At 36.0% G+C, this 23,821-nt stretch overlaps 1 protein-coding gene, 1 long non-coding RNA gene and 1 pseudogene across 2 annotated transcripts; all 3 read right to left on the bottom strand.

The window, feature by feature from the left end:
* LOC110943253 overlaps positions 1–15,797 on the bottom strand; it is a 29,218-nt pseudogene extending 13,421 nt beyond the window's left edge.
* On the bottom strand, positions 2,244–4,755 carry LOC118482290. The gene is made up of 3 exons (XR_004868246.1): positions 4,331–4,755; positions 3,162–3,246; positions 2,244–2,291 (listed from the first exon to the last, which is right to left on the bottom strand). It is a non-coding gene; the product is annotated as an uncharacterized LOC118482290 (long non-coding RNA).
* A 2,290-nt stretch (positions 15,798–18,087) lies between the features above and the next one.
* On the bottom strand, positions 18,088–20,876 carry LOC110943258 (uncharacterized isomerase BH0283). The gene is made up of 6 exons (XM_022185008.2): positions 20,739–20,876; positions 20,427–20,621; positions 19,606–19,893; positions 19,352–19,513; positions 19,078–19,161; positions 18,088–18,382 (listed from the first exon to the last, which is right to left on the bottom strand). Exons 1-6 carry the CDS (start codon positions 20,766–20,768, stop codon positions 18,275–18,277), a joined length of 867 nt encoding a protein of 288 aa, XP_022040700.1. The 5' UTR covers positions 20,769–20,876; the 3' UTR covers positions 18,088–18,274.
* Positions 20,877–23,821: the final 2,945 nt, after the last annotated feature.

Consider the following 23,821-nt stretch of genomic DNA (forward strand, 5'->3'; position numbering starts at 1 on the left):
TTTATCAACAATCGAACCATTAAATGAATAAAATCAACGTGTTGACATTGTTGAGTTGCAAGGATACACCAAAAGGAAATACAACCGAACCTGGTGTATCATCGTCCTAATACATAGTTGCATTAAGACTACTTAAATGATGTGTCAAACGAAAAGCAGATACAATTTCGCATGAGACGGCTGATCGTGATTAGCACAAGCTTCAAGTTTATACCGACGCCACAAGGTGTCATAGTGAATGAAACAATTCAACAATAGTGGTGATCGAACAAGTAACACCTGTGTTTTGCGTGAAACGCTCGATTATGATTAGCCCAAGCTACAAGTTTATACCGACTCCACAAGGTGTCGTAGTGATTGAAATAATTCAATAATAGCGGTGATCAAACAAATATCACCATGTTTGAAATCAAATGAAGGCTCAACAAAGTAAATCTAAATGTTTGTTTCAAACAAATCTCATAGGATTTTTAATTGAAATGAAAAAAATAAATAATGTTTTCGATCGAAGATGGAAAGCAATGAATATCACAAGATGTTCGATCGATACTGAAAGAATCGTTAAGAGGTACACCGAAATATGACATGAACTTGTGTACCCTTATCTTAATACACGATTGTATTAAGACTGCTGTAATATGACAATTCAGCAAAACGGATTTAATACAAATAAACAAATAAATAAATAACTAATTCCGTGCATGATGTGTGCAAACGAGATTAGCGCAAGCTTCAAATTTGTGAGTATGTCACCACAAGGTGATCGTGATCAAGGAAACAATTCAACGAAGTCGAAGACCAAACAAGCTTATTATGATTCGATACAAATGAAGTGCCCGTTGGAATTATTTCGAATATGAGGACACAAGTCCATCATATGGAATCTTGAATCGAATATATATTATGAGCAAGTTCAACAATTGAACTTGGTTTAGTCACATTCCAACGATGAATGCATGTGTTAACAAGAGATTTCGACATGGTTACAATGAACAAACCATGTAATGTATTCAAAAGAAAAGAGTCTCAACTAGTTCGTTGACTCGATATCAAAAAGTCAACACTTCGCAACAATGCAGGTCATCTAAATCACAATGCAAAGATCAAGTATAGCGAAATAATATATGAGATGTTGACAAAACAACCATTCGAAGTGAAACAACATGCGTAGCAAATAATGAATGTGTAGCGTACGAATTTGTCAAGAAATAAGAAATGAGTGTTCGCTATCATGAAATAAAATCTTGGTGATGCAATGACCATTAGGCGGAGTAGAAATGCAAAAATCTACTCACTATATGCAAGAAGTCGAAATTTCAACAAAAGAAATTCAAGGACTTTACCTGGAAGTTTACGTGATGATTGGTTGTTATGTGACATTACCATGGAATGTTGTACGTAGCATAATCACCATGAATGAAGTAGGGGGAATGCGAAGACATGTGACTTCTTTTGCAGTGCCAATAGTTGTGAGTCTCATTAGAGTAAGTATAGATTGTTGTGAAATACCAGTTAAACGTACCTCAGCGTGATTCGTGTCATTTGCAGGATCATGTGGCATATTGCCGCATTTCGAGCAGTAATTCTCTCGCCGACAGAATTAGCATCATTGTTGTCGTGCCCAATCATGTTTTCCCAAGGCCTTGTCTCGAAAGTCGTGTGTGATATACTCTGACGTCTGCTGACGTATAGTTTAAGGTTCATGTATAGTTACTCAATAGCGTTTCATTCCACGTAGATTACCTGCTCGGGTAATTAAGATAGCATAGACGACCTAATGTAATGGCACTTGCGCGAGTTAATAATCACAGTTCCTACGTGAGGACCTTTAACGAATTTCGTCATAAGTTTTCCAGAGGTCCTAAATGTGTGTTACCACAACTCTCAAAGTCTTGCTTTATGTGTGTAATTGTTTCGTGTACTGTGTATTGACACAACATTTGTACATGTTTAAAATCAAAACAGTCGACTCATTCTTCTTGGTAACGGTTGGAACCCCTATTCGAGTCTTAGGCGTTCTGTACGTGTTCAATTCTTAATAGTCTAAGTCCCCAGAATGAAGTTGAGGTTAAAGCCTAGGTATCTCTACAGAAACCTAATTCGCTGAAACCTAATGCTCTGATACCAATCTGTCACACCCCGAAATATCAGAGCTTGGCGTGACTGGACCGGTATCTTCATTGCACAGCGGAAGCAAATAAGCTAAGACTTCTAAACAGTGAACGCCGCTAAGTACCCGAATTCCCATGGGTTCTCCTATTCCAACCGTTCCATAGTTTTGATAATGCAACCTGAGAAAGAACATGCGAAAAGTCAACATAAAGTTGAGCGAGTTCATAGTTTGTTTTGAAAAGATTTAAAAGAAATCTTTTTGATAACTGGTTTTAAAGTTTTTGAGAAAATATAGTAAAAGCATTTTCTTGGCATGATATATGAGAACTGTGAGTCTAGCCCACGAGAGTGTTTGTGCATTGCACGAGAGAGAATGGGCCGAGCCCAAACGAACCTTTGTAAGCAGGATCAGCGCTTCCTCTTACTTAGGTATAACTTGAAAAACGTTACCAAAGTTTGTAATTCATGTATTTGTGAGTTTCTATCAAATGAATCTTATGAATATATGAAATTTTTAGTGTTGTAAATGGGCATGTAAAGCGTCTATGAACAGGTTGATCGTTAATGTTTCGCGAGGACATTAACATATGCGACGACATAGGAAGTACTCAACCTGTGTAGACGATTTTTAGTGTCGAATCACCTCGACTGTGTCGAATCCCCTCGACTGTGTCGAATCCCCTCGACTGTGTGAATCACGTCGACTGTGTCGAATCACCTCGACTGTGTGAATCACCTCGACTGTTTCGAATCACCTCGATTGTGTCGAATCCCCTCGACTGTGTCGAATACCCTCGACTGTGTCGAATCACCTCGACTGTGTCGAATACCCTCGACTGTGTCGAATCACCTCGACTGTGTCGCCCGTACCCATTAGAAAATCATGCACGTTTCGTAAATACGCATGTGTTTTGTAAAACCGGTATGTTAGAAATATGAGTTTTCGTTCATCGAAAAGTTGTTTATTTTTGCAAAACTTGCATGTCTTTCCACCCCCGAAAACATTTATAAACATGTAAAACAGTAAAAAGTGGGGGTTATGAACTCACCTGGTCAGCAAGCATAAGCTCCAAATACAACAAATGACAAGCAAATAGCAAAGTCCGCGTCTACGTGAACCGACCTACTCGTTCCCTAAAGCATAAAGGACATCTTAAGGTCTATACAATGATTCTAATGTGCAAGTTGGTCATGTGTCAAATTCACCCAACTAGCTGGACTTGAAAATGTATCTCCTTTTTTAACGTTTTAGACTCGACGAACCATTGGTGATATGCCCTTGATTTCTAGAAAGTATATTTATATAAGTTATATAAATATAGATGATGTATACACATCATGAACTGTGTTCGGGTTTATATAAAATAAATAATCATTTTAACCTGATTCGTAACTCATCTCGTACAGTAAATAAATAAATAAATAAATATATATATATATATATATAATTATATATTTTCTATAGCAAAATATACCATGAAATGTGCCTGGTATTTAATAAAAAAAAAACATAGATTATAGTTCTAATCTATTAAGGACTATCTTTGTGAAACATCATACTTAATACAAAAGTTATATCTTCCCTCCCAAAATACATAACATTTACCATTTTGTTATAAGATGTGATAAAATTTAGGAAAGTATGTGGTTTAAACCATACATCATTTTTTGGGTTTTCAACCAACTAAATATATTTATATGAACTTAAAGTAATATTACTGAAATCATATTTTGGATCCTTTAATATTTACTATCTAGTATTTAGTAAAAGATAGTTACTTGTAGAGTCTTAAAAGAATAACCTATTTATTTACAACTGGGTAACTTATTTAAGATATGTATATACATATTTGTATGCTTAAACATGTTCTTGGAATTTAAATACCATTTAACAATGACTTCATGGTTTTCATTAATTATTTTCTATTAAAATTACATAATGAAGATCCGTCAAAAAAAATTTGAATTAGTCATGAATTTATCATAAAATTCCATATACCAAGTTTTAAGGTCATCAACTTTCAATATAAATCTTTATTATCTTTGTAATACCCTGAGCAAATCATGTATTCTAAGAAACTAGCTTTTTTTTTTATATGATCCTTTAAAATCATAGTTTAGAACTAACCAACCACTAGTTGGGGTGAACATATCTACACAACTATACTTGAAACATAAGTAAAAAAAAAAATAAGTATTTTAAGAGATTATTACTCACTCAAATCAAGCAAGGATCTCAAGGATTTGAGACTAAAACTTGAATCACACTTGAAACACTTGAAGCTTGAGAGTTAGAGGTTGGTTTGGTTTGGTTTGTGTAGGGAGGTGGGGAGCCGTGAGGAATGAGAGAGAGTTAGGAAATTCTTGTGAGCTTTCAAGGGTTTAGGATATGTATGTAAGTGTGAGTTTTTATTGATGGAAAGTAGGATCACATGGAACAAACCAAGTTACTTAAAATGCCAACTAGAAAGCATGGGCATGAACCAAGTTTGTGGGTCTGTGATCAGTTTTAAAACCGATTACAAGAGAATGAATATGGTTGTTGTACTTGTTGGTTTATTTAGTCAATAACCCATGGCTCTTGCAGGTTTGTAAGAAAGATAATGTAATTTACATCATAATAATGGAAGCAACGCACCTTACTTGTCAATGTGATATGACTAAAATAATTGTCCTTATTCTTTCTCTCTTGCCTCCTCAACGTACAGGAAGAGAAAGAGTGAAAAGTAAGGAAAGGCATGTGAGAGTTGGTAAGAGTGCAAAAGTTTGACCTACAATCATGGCTAGTAGGTTTTAGTTCATACATGAGTTTTATAATTTAATAATACTAGAAAAAAAAAAACTCATGTGCACTTTAGGTTAAATAAAATTCTTTGGTGAAAAGGGAGGAATTTTAGTTAGTTAATTTTCATATGACTAACCTTTGAATGTTTTGAATCTAAAAAAAAATGAAGCTAAATATCAAAATATATTAATATCGAGCCGAAATTCAAGTACAGTGCTTTCGTTTCGTTGTCTATTGTCGAAGCGTTATTGTTTCCGCGTTTTTCGCTCTCGTTTGCGTCTTGTGCCGTTTTAAAGCGTGATAATTTCGCAAAACAAAATCCATAAGTATAAGTTACATGTATAAACTTCGTATTTGTCGGCCTTGTCAGTATTTTGTACGGTATCAGTTCGTTACAGCTTATCGTTTCGCAATTTTTTTTTTTCTGAAAATCGCCATACGTGCACTGTAAGGTCAGATAAGCGTTCCTAGGCATTCTCATAGCCTAATTAAGTTTATTTGTGTCTTAAACACTACTTATTATTTCCTTAAACGTTTGTTAATTGCGTAATTAGAAGCCGTTAAGTACCGGTTGTCACACATATCATCCACTAACTGACGGTCAAACCGAAGTCGTCAACCGTTGCTTAGAGAATTACCTTCGGGCATTTGTTTTCGATAAACCGTCAACATGGGCAAGGTACTTGTTTTTGGCAGAATTTTCATATAACACAAGCCACCATTCGGCCATTGATATGACTCCTTTCAAAGCACTTTATGGTCGTGAGGCAACCACGATCCACGATTATATACCTGGGTCCAACAACAACGCTTCCATCGATATATCACTCACCGACCACCAACAAATCCGTGAAAGCTTAAAGAAGTCGTTAACGCAAGCTCGAGCTCGTATCACGAAGCAGGCGAACAAGAAGAGACTGGAAAAACAATTCGAAATCGGTGATTGGGTTTACTTGAAGCTGCAACATTACCGCCAAAAGTCGGTTCAGGATCGTAAAAATCAAAAACTTTCGAGACGTTTTTTCGGTCCTTATAAAATACTGGAACGGATTGGAAAAGTCGCTTACAAGTTGGACTTACCATCAACATTGAAGATCCATCCTATATTTCATGTTTCGCTACTCAAAGAAAGCCATGGTAGCATTCCAAATTCAACTGGTACCCTTGAACCTTTTATGGATGAAGACACTTCTGACCATTTGCCGGAAGCCGTACTTGACCACCGTAATGGACCGGAGCAGCAGAAACAGTTACTGATCAAGTGGGTTAAATGTCCGTTGGAAGAAGCAACATGGGAAGACGAATGGAAGATTAGAGAACAGTTTCTGTGTTTTCCTGACATTGAGGACAATGTCCCTTTTCCTGGGGGGATGATGATATGTCTCATTCAGGCCCAGTGGTTAGTGAAGTCCAACAGGAGCAGGCCCAACAGGCTGAAGGGTGTAGCAACAGGCCCAAAAGAGTAATTAAAATGCCCAGTAAGCTGCTGGATTAGTGGATTGCATTCGGAAGTTTGGAAGCAGAATTTCGTCACGTGTTTTTCAATTATTTTAAGTATTTGTGGAGATGTGTTCCAAGAATAAAGGGGTAGTGGATCCATGATCCCCTCCATGTGCTAGTAGTGGAGTAGGTTTCCTTCTTTAAATTGTTTGTTTGATGTTATTGAAAAAAACGTCCAGAAAGTTGTCCCAATCCTCTTGTTCTCTCTTCCTCTTGTTCTCTCTTGATCTTCTTTGGAGTGTTTGCCTACTAAAAAAGGCTCTATCATATGCCTTGCAAAGAGTAATCTATGTAGTATGGATATCTTTTTGTCTATAGCTAGTCAAAGAGTATCAATATGAGTTATATCTAATGTATAGTATTTACGTACTTGTTGTTTGGAGCTACCAATCATTAGGTGATTAAGATTAAAGGTGACAACATGCTAAATAGTGGCACATAAGTAAATTTGTAAGTCCATTGTACAAGGAAGAAATTACAACATAAACTTTAATTGTTGGCTTGAAAATTTGTTAAATATCTTATCAAGGAAATAATGGCCGGAAATCAAAGTATGCAATTATATAAGGTTTCGATTCATTGTGTGCCTTGCGATATGGTTGCATCAGAACTAATGTCGCTATGCCTGTTTGTCACGGTTTCATGTTTAGTTAAAGTTGTTGTTCTGGGTGTTTTTTAACCGCTCACTTGTGTGCATTTTTCTGGTCCAAATTTTGGACTGCAAGCGGTATACACTATACAGTTCTCAGCTATTGTTTGCACGCGTAGCTGAATTGATGCAGTTTGATGGTTTGTTTGTTTTTTAAGATTGAATAATAATCAACATGTGGAATGATATTAATGTAGACGTTATAGAAACTGAAAATGACTATGGAGTTGGTAAGAAATTTTAATGGAAGATTGATCAAGCACTCAATATGAAGCCAGAACAATACACATCTCAAAGTTACATTTTTTTTATATACTTGAAATTACCTCTATAACATTTATGAGGTATGGTTAACAATAGTTCACCTGCTTTAGGCCCAATTAATTTACGATTATGTCGCCGTTTTAAAATTACGATTTTGTCATGAGTTTAAAATTACGTTTTTACCCCAGTTCAAAATAAAATTATGTTTTTGCCCCCAGATAAGAATTACAATTTTGTCCTCGGTTCAAAATTACGCTTTTGCCCTGTTTAAATTTACAGTTTCGCCATTAGTTTTGTTTTGTTCCTCCCAGCTAAATTACGATTTTGCCCTCAATTTAAATTTGCATTTTGTCATCGTTTTTTGTTTGCTTTCCCAGTAAAATTCCGATTCCCCCCCCCCCCCCAATGTATAACTACAGACACAAGACTGAGGAATAGTGTCAGGAAACTGTCTGACACTCCCCCATTGGCCCAACCAATTTACGATTTTATCCCCGCTTTAAAATTACGATTTTGCCATCATTTCAAAATTACGTTTTTACTCCCAATTCAAAATAAAATTACGCTTTTCCCCCATAAAAAAAATTACCATTTTGCCCTCGGTTTAAAATTATGATTTTGACCCCTTTAAATTTACAGTTTTGCCATTACTTTTGTTTTTCCCCACCCAGCCAAATTACGATTTTGCCCTCAATTTAAATTAACATTTTTTTCCATCGTTTTCCTTTGCTTTCCCAGTTAAATTACGATTTTGCCCCAGTGTAAAATTACAGTTATGCCATCGTTTTAGTTTTTTTTTTACAAAACTATAGATAGGGATGGCAATGGGTCGGGTTTGGGACGGGTTTAGGTAATCCCAAACCCAAACCCGGTTAGATAAACTTGTCCCAAATCCGTCCCAAAACCCGTCGGATTTCTAGCGGGTAATACCCATCGGGTATCGGGTATACCCGCGGGTTTCGGGTAAACCCGTTAATTTAGAAAGATTACTCATTGGGTATACTCATCTCAAAACACATTGGCTATTTATCGGGTGACTACTAACCAGTTACATTTTGTATTGTCGTTATAAAAATATATATCAAATAACTACAATGTATACGGAATAGAATACATATATGTGTAAAAAATGGATGTATTATATATACATATTTAATAATATAAAAGAAATTATATTGGTATACAATCGGGTAAACGGGTACATATTTAATAGTCTATAGAAGTGCTTTGTTTTAATTGTTTGACTCGGTGTAATTTTTATTCGTGTCAGGCGGCTGCCTGAAACACGCTCATTTATCCTTAAAAATTACAATTTTGCCCCCTGTTTAAAATTATTGTTTTTCTATCGTTTTTGTTTTCCTTAAGCAAACGTATGATAGTGTTTTAATTTAGTTGGTTGACTCAATGTAATTTTTTTGAGATCATGTTATGAGTAGTATATACAAGTAAGCGAAACACTGACATACATGTTATGAAAGTGAAATATTCGGCTTAGTGTCCCGCAATGCGGACGGGACAAAATCTAGTTATTAATAAGTATGGAGTGGTAAGATTATCAAACGTCCAGAGTTTTTGAAAGTATATTTTAGCAATATTATATATGTTAAATGAATAAGAGATGTTTTATTAAAGAAAGTGTCATTCATGAAGGGTATCCTCAAATCTATACTTATCTTATATTAACTAAATAAATAATAAATAATAAATTAATATTAAATCTTATTAGACTTTAATAAAATATTATCCTCAAATCTAAATTGTTAATTTAATATATTTTTAATACAAATACCTATCTTTTCTAATTATCTTATATTAAATATATAAATAACGAATTAATATTAAATGTTATCCTAATTTATTAAAAATATAACTTTTTTTATTATTTGGTATACAAAATTAACCCGTGGAATACATAAAGTTTTTAAAGGTATAACTTTCTATCATTTGCTATGTAATACACGAGGTTTTTAAAGATATATTTTTTTATTATTTGGTAGATTTTTCAACCTGACTATACACGGGTTTTTTAAAGATACGGCGTTTTTAATATTTAATATACAAAATTACATTTATATAATCTGTGTAATATACATGGTTTTTAAAGATATAACTCTTTTTTAGATCTATTCAACACGTGTAATATACGAGGTTTTTAAGAATGTATTTTTTTTATCATTTGGTAGATTTATTCAACCCAATTATACATGAGTTTTTTAAAGATACGACGTTTATAGTATTTAGTATACAAAATTACATTTATTTAATCTGTGTAATACACATGGTTTTTAAAGATATAATTTTTTATTATTTGATATATAAAATTACATTTATTTAACCCATACAATATACGGGGTTCATAAAGATATAAATTTTTATTATTTAATATATAAAATTACATTTATTCAATCCGTGTAACACACAGGATTCTAACCTAATATTATATATGTTAAATGAATAAGAGATGTTTTATTAAAGAAAATAAATTTTTGGGGCCTAACTTTCGCACTAAGGTTTCCTAAAATGATGACGTGTAGTTGTATAAAATTTGGGTTGCAACACTTTTCTCCATAGTTTTTTTACATAAATATTTCCCTTTCTACAAAAGAGGAATTGATCTGTAATAATCTCAACTAAACATTGGTCATTGCCAGTGCTATCTTTGAATATTCCTCATGACAGTCACACCTTTCACTTATTTTTTCTCCACTGGTGCTCAGTTAAAAAAAAAAACTTAACGGAGTTAAGTTTTTTTTTTTCTGAATAATAAGCTGACGTTTTAGGGCTTTTGATCAGAACGAGGATACGAGTCAAATGATGTAAAACTTACCTTGAAATTGTGTTCCAAACAATGAAAACGGTGTTTCAATTCAAATGTCTAAACTTCCAATTAACAAAAATCAAGTCGTTTGTAGCACCGTTTCGTAGTAAGTTTTACATCAACAGACTCGTATCCTCGTTCTGACCAAAATCCCTAATACGTCAGTTTGTAATTCGGAAAAAAAAAAAAAAACTTGTTTTTTTAACTGTGGACCGGTGAAGGAAAAATATGTGAAAATTGGGACTGGCATGAGGAATATTCAAAGATGAGACTGACAATGACCAATAACGTCTAATTGAGATTATTACAGGCAAATTCCACATCTATAAATGAAGGATTAAATATGTTTCTAATTTTCAATTTGAGAATATATGAGTGTGAAGCAATAATAACCACTACATTTATGCATTTTTTATTTAATATATTTCGATATATTGAAATATAAATTAAAATGAATAGTTTATATAATGTTAAGGAGATGTGACTAAATTCCCCATGTGTGTATATGTATAATTATATTAATTAATAATAAAAGAGAAATAAATTAGCTTGTAACCATATAAATCATATTTCCCCATGTGTGTATATGTATTATATTAATTTAACAAAAGGGAAATAAATTAGCTTGTAACCATATAAATCAACCGACACCAATGATTGACATTTTGATGTGTATATGTGTCACATTTTCCCTAAAGTTTAGTGTGTAACCATATAAATCAAGGATTTGGCCAAGGTTAATTATTAATCAATCACTATGTCCATCCAAAAGTTTGTTTTTTTAATCCTTTCAAAAAAACAAAAAAAAAAAAGTTTGGTGTTTTGGTTCAAAAGTTGAACTAGAACAATCGATTGTTTTTAAAATAAAAAGAGTTAATCTTTTTTGCTATGAAAACCATGTGGGGTGAATTATGTTAAGTCATTGTTTTCATGTCACAATGATATTATCTTATATAATTGAGCATACCTTATATGCAACAAAATTACATCTCCCCATTTTCTCATGCCAATCTGTTATCAATGCATATTGGCATTGGTAACATCGACGATTTTTACGTCATTAGCCACATTAAAAAAAAAAAAAAAAAACTTACTGGGTTAAACCCTAGTTAGAAAAGACTTAATGGGTAAAAATAAAAAATAGTTTGAAAGTTAAAATTATTATGGGGTTAAAATCCAGCTTATTAAAATCCAAATATCCGTGTATATAATAACACGAAGATATGATATACCTTGTTAACCCCAAAATCAACCGGCACCGATTGACATCCAAATATTATGTATTAAATATGGCCTATCTAAAAGTCAACTTGTCATTATTTATTCAGCCCATCATAGGTTTGGGCCCCCTTTTTTTCACTATTGTTAATATTAAATTATTATTAGAAACAAATAAAATCAAATTCAGCCCATGATAAGTTTGGGCCCCTTTTTTACACTCATGTTAATATTAAATTATTATTTATATACTATTAATTTGAAAGATGTTTGTGCATAGTGGTTTGTAGATGATGCTTAATGAGATTTTTGTGCATAGTTGTGTTGTACATGATGCTTAGTGGTGTTGTATCCCATGTTTTGGGGGGTTTTTTCGAAAAAAAAAATTGATGTTTCGCTTTAAACCCAAACTACTTAACCTCACAACATTTTTACTTTCAACTTTGATCCCCTATGTTTTTCATATTTTGCAAAATTTTTCGTTTTACGTTTAGATATAAATTTTGCGACTTAACACGACACAATGTGTGTGTGTGTGGTTCAACGATTTTACGTTTTGTTATACACTTCGTTCTAAATTTTGCGAGTTAACGTGGGGCAACGTACGTGTGTGGTTCAGCGTGTTTACGTCGTCTATTTTTTCCCGTTTAATAAGTCTGTCACAACGTGCGAGTCCTAAATCGAGTTAGTTATTATTTTCTATTTTTATATGTCGGTCTAATTTTTCCATGTCAAGACGCCGCAACTTCAATGTTGGTGGTCGCTGGCTATAGTGTGGCCTTGGTGCTATTTGTCACGATTTTACACGCCCGCCGCAACACAGGGAGCTTAATATGATAAGTTATTTATATGGATACAAGTCATGTAACGTAGTAATTATGATATCATTAATTATATTGAGATTATTTGGTGAATTACTTATTTGTATAAGATCGTAATACAGATTTAACCGACAAAAACATATTTAACACATTGTAAATGTGAATCTGATCAACAACATGTCAATTTCGTTGGCCGCGGCGCAACACGCGCGGGTCAATCTTCTAGTTAGTAACAAATAAAATCAAATGAGTGAGGTTAGATTCAATTGACAAAATCATTAGAGTTAGGGGGGATCGAGGCGTTAGCGGGTACCTGGGCGGGTGATCCCTTCCCGCTCCTAAACACCGCTGCCGGTCCAATGGATAGTGGCGGGCGGGTTCGGGTTGGGGTAAGATATTATTGATCGATGTTGTGTGTGTTGTTTGTTTTTGAACTTTTTGACCGTTCACGGACTTGTTTCTTTAGGTTTTTTTTTTTTTTTTTTTTTTTTTTTGTTTTAAAGTTATACTCCACTGTAAATACATACACTCTTCAAACAAATACCCTACTATACATACACTCTCAAATACCTTTTAAAAAATGGCAAGACGGCCGTGAAACGTAGATGAAGTAGCCCTAGTAAACTCTTGGATGATTACATGCGAGGAAACGTTCGATTTAGTTTAGTCTTATTTGAAGAATTCCGTCAATGTGCAGGTGAAACCAACCGCACTTATGACCAAATTAACTCAAAGTGGCGTGCTATTTTCAATGAGGTTTGCAACTTTCATCAAGTCTACAACGTGATGGTGGCCAACGGTCAAGGCTTAACGGAGGCGCAACGGATTGCCTAGGCCCGTCGTGAATACCAGATTAGACACAAATGAATTTTTTCATACATCGAACCTTGGTGATCACTAAGGAACAATCCCTGTATGCCAGAACCATCTGTGCATCTGGATGCCGACTCCAACGATTCTTCTGATGATTAGTTTATTTCTTACGTTTATTTCTCTTAAGTTTGTTTCCGTTTAATTAGTTAGTTTGTTTAAGTTTTACTATTTAGTTCAACGCCCCATCCCACCCCGCGCTTTTTGGTACCACGCCACCCTTCTGACAGGTGCTAACGTGGATGTCACGTGGCGCTTCATGCCCTTCCACATTGGCGAAGCTTGAGATTTCCGACGGAGGGGTCGAAAATGTATCTACCCAAAATTTTCTATAGAACCGGGGGGTCGAAAACGCATATACCTAAAAATATCTATACGAAAACTACATACATAACACTATTGAGCAAAAAGTTCGGGAGATTGGACGCCCCCCCCCCCCCGGGCCCCTTCTAACCTAAGCCTCTGCCCTCCCACACCGTATAGTCTTAGGGTAAAAGGACTGAGAGGTCAGGAGTTCAATCCCCAATGTATGCAACTTTAGCCGTTTAAAAAAAGAGTGAGCATACCTCATATGCAACAAAATCACATTTCCCCATTTTCTCATGCCAATATGTTACCAATGCACAATGTGCACTCCCACATACATGATCCTAAAACAGAAAAAAAAATGCTAAAAATGAAGTCCACATTACCAATTATTTTCTTTTTCAACAGCCGAAAAATAATTACCTCGTTTGGAAAACGCGAGAATAGAAGTCGAACCCTGAGCCGTTAGGCGCGCGTGCTGTAATTATTATCGCCCTACCTGGAGCTTCTTTAATCTTATCAAACCACGGCTCCAAATCCGCAACTTCTTCTCCTGATCCAAGAACCACCTGTCGAAAACACGAAATAAAAAATATAAAGAGTTAAATGCCATTTTAGTCCATGTGGTTTGGGTCATTTTGCCAGTTTAGTCCAAAGGTTTCATTTTTCACCTGTGGGTCCAAAAAGGTTTCACCGTTGCCATTTTAGTCCACTGGGTTAACTTCATCGATTTTTTCTGTTAACGAGAAGGCCAATTCGGTCATTTTATATGGCCGAATTGCCCTTCTAGTTAACAGAATTACATATAAAATGACCGAATTGACCTTCTCGTTAACAGAAAAAATGGATGAAGTTAATCCAGTAGACTAAAATGGCAACGGTGAAACCTTTTTGGACCCACAGGTGAAAAATGAAACCTTTGGACTAAACTGGCAAAATGACCCAAACCACAGGGACTAAAATGGCATTTAACTCTAATAAAAAATAAAAAAAAAATTCACAGCCATTTTTTATTCAAATGTAAGAGCAAATTGTATTTCATAATTCATACAATGATGTCTTCAAATGCATTCTTTTTTACAGCATCAACAACAGTAGCACCGTTTAATATTTCTGATATTGCCGAAACGTCAAGATCATTGAAATCTAAAACCGGCACCACAGGGAAATCCAGTTCTATGTAGAATCCATCGTTAGCCGAAACTTTTTTCGCAAACAAAATTCCATAAAGGCTTGAGAACTCAATTGTCTTAGACTTCACCAATCCAGCCTGGAAAATATAGTGAGAGGCTGCTAAAGTTGCATGACCACATAGCGCAAACTGTGGACAGAACACGACATAACGAAATAATGATTAACACTAACTACATAAACAAATCAAGGCAAAAGATCAAATACAAATAATCTTAACATACTAAGATTTTTGTGGGGGGGGGGGGGGGGTAGGTTTTTTTAGGTTTTTGGGGGTGGGGGGTGGGGGGGGGGGGGGGTTAGGTTTTTTTTTAGGTTTTTGGGGGCTGGGGGGGGGGGGTAGGTTTTTTTAGGTTTTTGGGGGGTGGGGGGTTTAGGTTTTTTTTGGGGGTGGGGGGAGTGGTTAGGTTTTTTTAGGTATATTTGTAGAGTAACTTTGATAGTTATTGATAATTACAAAAATGCCACCTTGTCTTTTTGAGTTTTCCTTCAATTTGTATGTTTAGTATGTTAAGATTATTTGTACAAGAACTTTACCCAACAAATCAAAACTGTATTTTTTTTTTTTTTTTTGAACGGCCAACGAATCCTCCAAATGGGCTACTGGCGAAATTCACCACATCGGTATACACTCGCCTCCGAACCGGGGAAAACCCTCACCTAGGGCCGAAGCCCGTGAACACTTGCCCAAAGGCACGACAGTGCAGTGAGGTAAAACCCGCTCAGTTCAAGGATCGAACTAGCGATCTCCACCTATTCGCCTAGTCTCCCATCATCACCAGGTGCCGCAGAAAATAATGGGGAGGGCAGGAATCGAACTTGGGTCCCTTAGAACACCAAGACTCTCCCTTACCACTCCACCACCACCTCATTGGCAAATGAAAACTGTATTAAATATGATCAACAACCTCAGATACAGGACTGAACCATCTGATCTGGAATCTAGGATTTTCGGAATGGTGATCAACAAGGGGAGTCAAGTAAGCTGTCATTGGAAGATTGAATTCGGTTGCAACTGACTGCAACCACTTGTCATCTTTCATTGTGTCACCTAACCAACACACCACCGCGGGGTTTCCTTTAAACGCAGTGTCAGTAAACGCGTCCACCTGTACAACCGGAGAAATACAGTTACAGCGTGTTGCGGTTCAATAGTTCATATACTATACTAGTACTTGTTAGTGCTTGTGAATTGAGTTAAAGTGAGAATAGCTATGGGAACTATGAACTTACAACCGCGTATTTGACGACCTTTTTCGCCATTTTTGCAATGAGCTCATCCTGTCAATGTTAAGAGAGTTTTTAGAAGGAAGTTGAACATGTGAAGAGATGGTGCAGTTTTCACATATCCCTTATCATTCCTTTCTTAGGATTAAATATAGCATTTACTACATTACTAATACATTATACATCCCCCTTTATTTTGGCAATTAACAAAAAGACCCATAAGCCTTAAAGGGTGTTGTTTCAATTGTTTGGTTTCTCTAGTGTCATGCAACTTAAATTTGTCTCCACATACCTACTTACTATAAGAACTAGGTTCACTTTTTAATAAAATATATTACGAAATATATAATAAATAAAAACGAGACTCCCGTTATTTGTGAGAAATTCTACTAGTACAAGACCAGTTACATAAACTAAATAAACGAATATGAAATACAATTTAATTGTACCAATCTTGATTCAAGTCGATGTCTTTGGAAGACCTTCAACCACACCTTCTTGTTCGAAATTCCACTGCAAGCAAAATATCGTTGACGGTTTTGGTTGAGGATCGTGTTTGACACGGGGCCCTTAAAACAGATTTTGTGCCTCCTCTCAGACGGTTTGTTTCCAGGATACAACAACCGAAGCAGTAGTTGTACTGTCGAAGATGGCACTCATGCCCGAGATTACACCGAGTACTTTGGTGTTCTTCATTTTGTAGAAAAATGTTAAGTTATGTAAAAAGACAATTTAGAGAGTATTATTCTCTCAATTAGTTCTCGTTCTTTTTATAGCCATACACATAAAGAGTTACTTAAAACTCAATTAATATTGTCATAATTTAAACAGTTAAACAAGATGATTAATCTTGTAATAAACGGGTTTAAATCTCTACATAAATGGACTTTAGTGGTTCGGTCAAAACTATCATTTCTCTTAATGACCAAAATTAAACGAGTTAAAACATCTAGTTTGACCAAGTCCAACCAGTTGTATTTCCGCTGCAAACATGTGCGCGTGCATGAATTGAGCTATCAGTCCGCGCATCACGCTACATGGACCTTACATCACACCGTTGTGCGCACTACACTTGAAACCGCGCGGACACATAGCCTCATGCCATGTCATACGGGAGTCGTCACACGCCTATGCCACCCGAGGATGCGCCATAGCGGAGCTGCCACCCACCATGTACCTGACCACGTGTTCACGGTAAAAAATACAAAGGCGGCTCTCAAGCGGCGATGCGAAGTGCGCCATCAAAGCACCTTACATCAAGCCGTTGCGCGCACTACACTTGAACCCGCGCGGACACATAGCCTCGCGCCATGTCATACGGGAGTCGTCACGTGCCTATGCCACCTGAGGGTGCGCCATAGCGGAGCTGCCATCCCCCATGTACCTAACCACATGTTCACGGTCAAAAATACAAAGTGCGACATCAAAGTGCTCATCGCCACGCATGTGCAAGTGCATCTAAGAAGACAATATAAAAGGAGTGTTCCTCCTTATAAACCACTTCAAGTTTTGTCATCCAACCTATGTGGGACAAGTTGACAAAGTTGAATCCAATTTCTTATATTTGTTTGTTCCAAACATACAACTTCAAGCTTTGATATCTCATTCATCTTAGCTCCATTTTGGACATAGTTTGGTTCGTTATGAAGCTTTCACAACGTAGAACACAAATCCATAAATAATTATTCATACAACACATATATAAATATTATTATTGGTGTCCAAAATATTTAGTGAAAACCCCATTTTAACTAAAATTTCCAACACTTGCAACCTTTGTTTTGCCTATATATTCGTTTGCAGGTGATGCGCAATTGAAAGAGCTAAACTAACTCCTTGAATCCGAGTAAACTCCCTCGAGAATGCACTTAAGAATATTGGGTCACGGTCATAAACTATAATAGTGAGCGATCCATGTAGTTTATCGCATGCATTTTGTAGTGACCCCCCCCCCCCCCTTGCTGTCGATTTGTGAACTTGATCATCAATGCCATTGACCAGCCGATAATGTTGAATGATAAACTACATGGATCGCTCACTATGAATTGGTTACTTCTTTACCTTCATGCAGTTGTTGAATGATTCTTTGAACAAACCGATAATGTACGGAGCTCATTTTGATATAAGATGGCATGCGCGGTAGGATATGCGGCCAGATTTGATTCCAGTAATAACGACGGTTATGTCTATGTGACCTTAATGAAACACAAACTCTAATCTAGTAAACAATCGTTTAACCTTTTGATCGCAGCTAAAACCGTATGTGCTTGCTTGCTTCTTATATTTAAAATCACCATAACAACAATTACCATTGAGATTTTAGGGGTGATTAAGAAAGAAAGACGATAAATTCATAAGTTTGATCTAACATAACATAAGCAAAATTTTCATAAAACAACAATATAGTCAGAAGTTGACAATAGCATGTATGCTTTATTTTCATGCATCTTGAAATAAAACTTTCAAAGGGTAGATTACTTGGACCCAATATGCAGTATGTTAAGCCTTGAATCTTAGACCAAAAGAGATCCTTCCATGATGGTGGTGGCTTTACCTCGAATACGTACTCTTTGATTCTCCTTATCGAGATGGACATGTAATATGCCACTTCTACTTGATGCCTGCATTGACCAAAATAGACAACCGAACGTAAGATTTCAACATATGTAACAGTTACATCGCTCACAACCGGCAAAGCCGGCCCTCAGAATTCGTGTACCCTGTTCGAGTTCTAAAAAATGTGTCCTTAGGCCTTAACGAAATTGGGTATTGGGAGGTCTAAAGTCTAAACCTAATGACAATGGGCTAGTAACTAATCTAAACCTTAAAAATAGTTTTGTAAGTGGACCTATGTTGGTGTTTGTATGGGTATACCGTATTAATTTATTTTTTTTACATATACATATCAATTTTTTTAAAATAACGTGCCATTTGAAATATCGGGCCCTGGCCGGTGGTCCTCCCCGCCCACCCTCAGGGCCGGCCATGACAACCGGCGCAAACGGAAAGGTCCCTCACAAGCGAAAGGGCTTTTCCAATTTGGCTTTGTCGCACAACCCTAAATCTATTGATTATGAGTTACGAATCCTGTTTCGAATTTCTCAAAATTTTGATGGGATCATTTTTATTTTGTTATGCTTTTAATGTAAGTTGTGTGAAACCGAAGATTCCCTTAATCTTACATAAACAGCGATGTAAAAGATTCGCTGATTACAATATGTATCTATAAAATGGTTGCTAGAAGATAGGTATCATGCTTTCTGAGTTTCCGCCTACGTACACAAACACACGCGACGGTGGAGAGGGAAGCGCATACCTGATACGCAACAAAATCACATTTCCCCAACTTCTCATGCCAGTAGAGCGCTAACGCGCAATGTGCACTGCCACAAACCGGATCCTAAAAGATACCAAAACATAATAAAGGTCAAACAATCCTGCTAAAACCAACTATATTCCAACAAATTTAATCCCAAATTTACCAACTATTTTCTTTTTTTGAACAACCAAACAATATCTACTTCCTAACATAACAAAATCCCAAATGTTACCAAATTGGTTTGCAACATCATTCCAACACAATTAATTACCTCATCAACCCCAATCTTCGGGCCGAAAACGCGCGAATAAAAGTCAAACCCCGACCCGTCAGGTGCACGTGCCGTAATTATCACCGCCCTACCCGGAACCTCTTTGATCTTATCAAACTGCGGCTTGAAATCCGCAACTTCTTCCGCCGATGAAAGCACCACCTGCAAGCATCCAACAAAAAACATAAAAAACACTTCATTCTTCAACCACAACCAACATTTTCACCAAAAGCATAACCGAATTAAACACATACAACAATATCATCAAATGCATTCTTCAACAAAACATCAACAACCGAAACACCATTTAACATCTCCGAAACCACGGAAACCTCAACATCTTTGAAAACAGAAACCGTCCCAACCGGAAAATCCAACTCTATGTAAAACCCATGTTCCGAATCATTGATCTCGTTAGCCGGAATCCGGTTAGCAGTCAAAACTCCAGACAGAGTTGAGAACTCAACCGAGTTACAATCCACTAATCCAGACTCAAACACAAAGTGTGAAGCTGCTAAAGTTGCATGCCCACAAAGTGGAACCTAACATAAAAAACATAACAAAATTAACTATTCACAAATTATGTTCTAGTGGTCTAGTTTCATGTAGGGATGGGCTTTTTTTCCCAAATGCCCGTACTCGTACCCGTACTCATACCGATTTTAGGTATTTGGTACATGTATCGTTACCCAGTTTTATTGATTTTGGTATTCGGTACTTTCGGTATTGATACGGGTACGGGTAAAAACGGGTACTGGTACCGAATTTTATGTAGACCTTTAAAAGTTTTTTTTGTATTATGTTTATTTCGTATTATGGTATTTATAGTACTCATATTGATTTTACCTATATGGTACCCGTATCGTCTTGGTACTCGTATTATATTGGTACTCATATCAATTTTACCTATTTAGTACTCATAGTACAAGTACTCAAAAACTAAATAAAAACAAGATGGTATCAAAACAGGTACCGTACTGAAAATACTCGTACTCGTACCTATATATTTGGTACGGTATTTGGTACCAAGTTTTGTTCAAATTTGGTACCGGTATTTTCGGTACGGGTACTATACCTCTGATACACGAGTGAACCAACGGAGGTTGAATCTTGGTTTTTCTGTACGGTGATCAACCGATAAAAAACCGGTGGTCGGAAGGTTGAACTCAGTCGCAACCGATTGCATCCAGTTATCGGCTTTCGATATGTCGTCTAACCAGCAAACGACTGCCGGATTGCCTTTAAACGCTGTATCGGTGAACGCATCCACCTGTTGATCAGAAAAATGCACCGGAATTCGATGATGATGATGCATGTAACATTTTTGTGATACAAAGATTATATACGTATAAGTTGATTGTATTGATAGAGAGGATGATGAACTTACAACGGAGTATTTGACGAGATTTTTTGCCATTTTTTTGCAGAGGTTTTCCGGTGGATGACCGTCGTATCTCCGCCGGGTTCAACACCTTTATATATAATTTATTAGTTGAGCTTTTTTTTTTTTTTTTTTTTCAAAATTGGATGTTTTTTTAATAAAAAACCACTATATATAATATATTAGTTGAGCTTTTTTTTTCAAAATTGGATGTTTTTTTAATAAAAATAACTTTTATTCAAATTACATCAAAACAGAAGGTAGATGGGTAAGTTCGACTCCCACTTGGTGCAGAGTGAGGCATTGGTGGGCAATGATAGGAGACCCAGGGAAACCTGGGTTGGATCCTTGAGCCAAACGGGTTTTACCGGTAATTTCACCGTCGTGCCTACGGGCGGGTAGGTTACCGGGTTTTCCCCGGAATTGGTGGTGGACTCGGGTTACTCTCGGAGTACTCCGTTTGTCCAGTGGGTGCCCCGAGAGTGCTCGGGATTGAGTTTGTTGGCCGTTCAAAAAAAAAAAAGATGGGTAAAAGGCTGCGTTGTCACCCCTTTCTGAATTGTAAACCCTAACCTTTTAAATACAAACTCTTGTCCCCCCCCCCTCGGGGCTGAACAATTACTATGGATGACTCGTTGGACTCTGGTAAAAAGTGGATAGTTTTTGACGCTAGGGAACCAAATGTATCAAAGGCAAAAAGAACAGAAACATGCTGGTTCTCAGTGCAAGCTTTAACGTGTTTATCCAGTTTCTTTGATTGCTAAAATTGGATGTTAAAATAAAAAAGGACTTTTTCGCCACAAAGGTGTTGGTTCAAAAAATATTTGTGAACAAAAGTACTTTTTTAAAGTTAAACACAAATATTTATGCTTCAATTAATTAGGAAGACCGGATGGTGTGGTATATTGTCCCCTGTTAAAGTTAAACACAAATATTTATGCTTTAATTTATTTGGAAGAGTGGATGGTGTGGTATACCGTCCCCTGTTAAAGCAGCCAAAATGGAGCCCTATAGTGCCCCTCCCCAATTTCCTAGGCGTCAGAAGGGGGCTCTATCCCTGTAACGAGCGTCAATATAATGTGCAGGTGGGGCTTAGTGATTCCGTCCAAGTTTTTCCTTTTTGATTTTTTTTTTTGTATTTTGTTTAATAAGGGGGATTACCGTCCAAGTTAACAATAAAGTTCCTCGCTTATATGGTGCACACGTGGCTCTGACTTGATACTAGAGGTTTTATACCACAGTACCCAACCTAAATGATTTGCTAAATTGATTAATTTTTCCTATTTTGGATATATTTTAGAGCTGGTTTTAGTCTAGGAAATGAAAGCTTTAGGGTGTAAGGGGCACTCCCCTAAGAGGGGAATCCTCTCTCTTACGCATAACCAATCCTCGTGTGCCACGTCAACTCCCCTCTTAAACTCCCCTCACACCCTAATTTGATGGCACCACTCCCCTATTAGGTGACTTGGCTTTTTATTAAAAAAAAAAAGGAATAATTTGATTGGTTTGAGAAGAGGCTGGCCCACCATCACCCCCTCTCCTTCATCGGTGAATATGCCCCGAGTCCACACCCCGATCACCCTCCACCCGCCTTCGGCGGCACCCTCACCGATCGGTGAATCCGGTCCTCGCATGGGGTCACCGAGGGTGCCCCGGACACCCTTAGTCTAGGAAATGAAAGCTTGATTTGTGGAATTGTGGTTTTATTGTCTGAATGATTGTAGATTATAATTTATTTAATATTTAATACTACTATTTTTTATTGTATTTTTTTTCTCTTAAAAGCATTGTAATTAATTCATATTGTATCGTATTGTTATAACATTACGTTACATAACATTCTTTAAAATTCAACAGCTGTAAAATTTTAAGTTAAATGAAATTAAACTGGATTGAGAATTTTAACTTAAATGAAATTAAATGTAAATGTGTTAAAATAATCTTGTCAACAGAAAATCCTTATAGATGCAACGTTTAAAAAAGAGATAATGAAATTAAAAAAAAGTCAAATGTATCCAAAATTTACACTATCATCGAAACGTTAGGGATAGTGTGAGCTACCCCTATTTACAAGCTATATCCGCCTCTGCTTGTCAAACTCAAATAATCTATGGGGTTATTTAGTCTTTTAATTGAGTCGCCATATTATTAGCCTTTAAAAATTAAATAAGGAGTTAACTGTCATTTTCGTCACTGTGGTTTGTTTACTTTTGTCATTTCAGGCCAATTTTCAAAAATGTATCAGTTCCTCCCTGACATACTGGAAACGTGTCACTTCAGTCCAAAAATTAAAACCCAGTTAAGTCAGACAGGTTAAATGAAAGGTATAATTGTCAATTCATAAAATAAGGTGAAAATAAAAGATATATGAATTGACAATAATACCCTTCATTTAACCTTTCTGACTTAACTGATTTTTAATTTTTGGACTGAAATGACATGTTTCCAGTATGTGTGCCTTTTTTTAAAATTGGTCTGAAATGGTAAAAAAATGAACAAATCATAGGGACGAAAATCACAATTAACTCTTAATTAAGATTAGATCATTATGGGTCACTTTATTTTTAATTAAGATTAGATCATTATGGGTCACCTTATTTTTATTTATTTGTTAGAGTTTGAGTTGAATTAGGTTTGGGTTTTATAAGATTATTTAAAAGGTATTGGTTGTAGCTTTCTATTAATAAAATAGAAATTTATCTATTTGGTTTACCTCTTCAAATCAGAAGGTTGCTTTCTAAATTGTAGCAAACTTTGTTTCTTTTTTTTCTATTTTTGGTCAAGGTAAAGCTTATTGTTGTTCTTGTTTATTTCTATGGCTGCTTATTTTTTATCAACACTTATTGAATATTGATATCCATTAATATTTAGACAATTTCTTTAAACATATTTACACACTACGGGTAAGATCAAATTAAAAGTTTAATTGTTTAATTAGGATGAGAAAAAATATTAACCATTCATTTTTCAAATCAATAGTTTAGATAAAAATGTAGGGAAAAAAAGGGGTGTAAGGGTTTTTACATCACGACGTGGCAATATAAGTTTGTGTTTTTGTTTTACGATTTTCCCGGTTTTGATCACTTAGC

This window comes from Helianthus annuus, chromosome 1 (assembly GCF_002127325.2).
Source record: "Helianthus annuus cultivar XRQ/B chromosome 1, HanXRQr2.0-SUNRISE, whole genome shotgun sequence".
Lineage (NCBI taxonomy): Eukaryota > Viridiplantae > Streptophyta > Magnoliopsida > Asterales > Asteraceae > Helianthus > Helianthus annuus.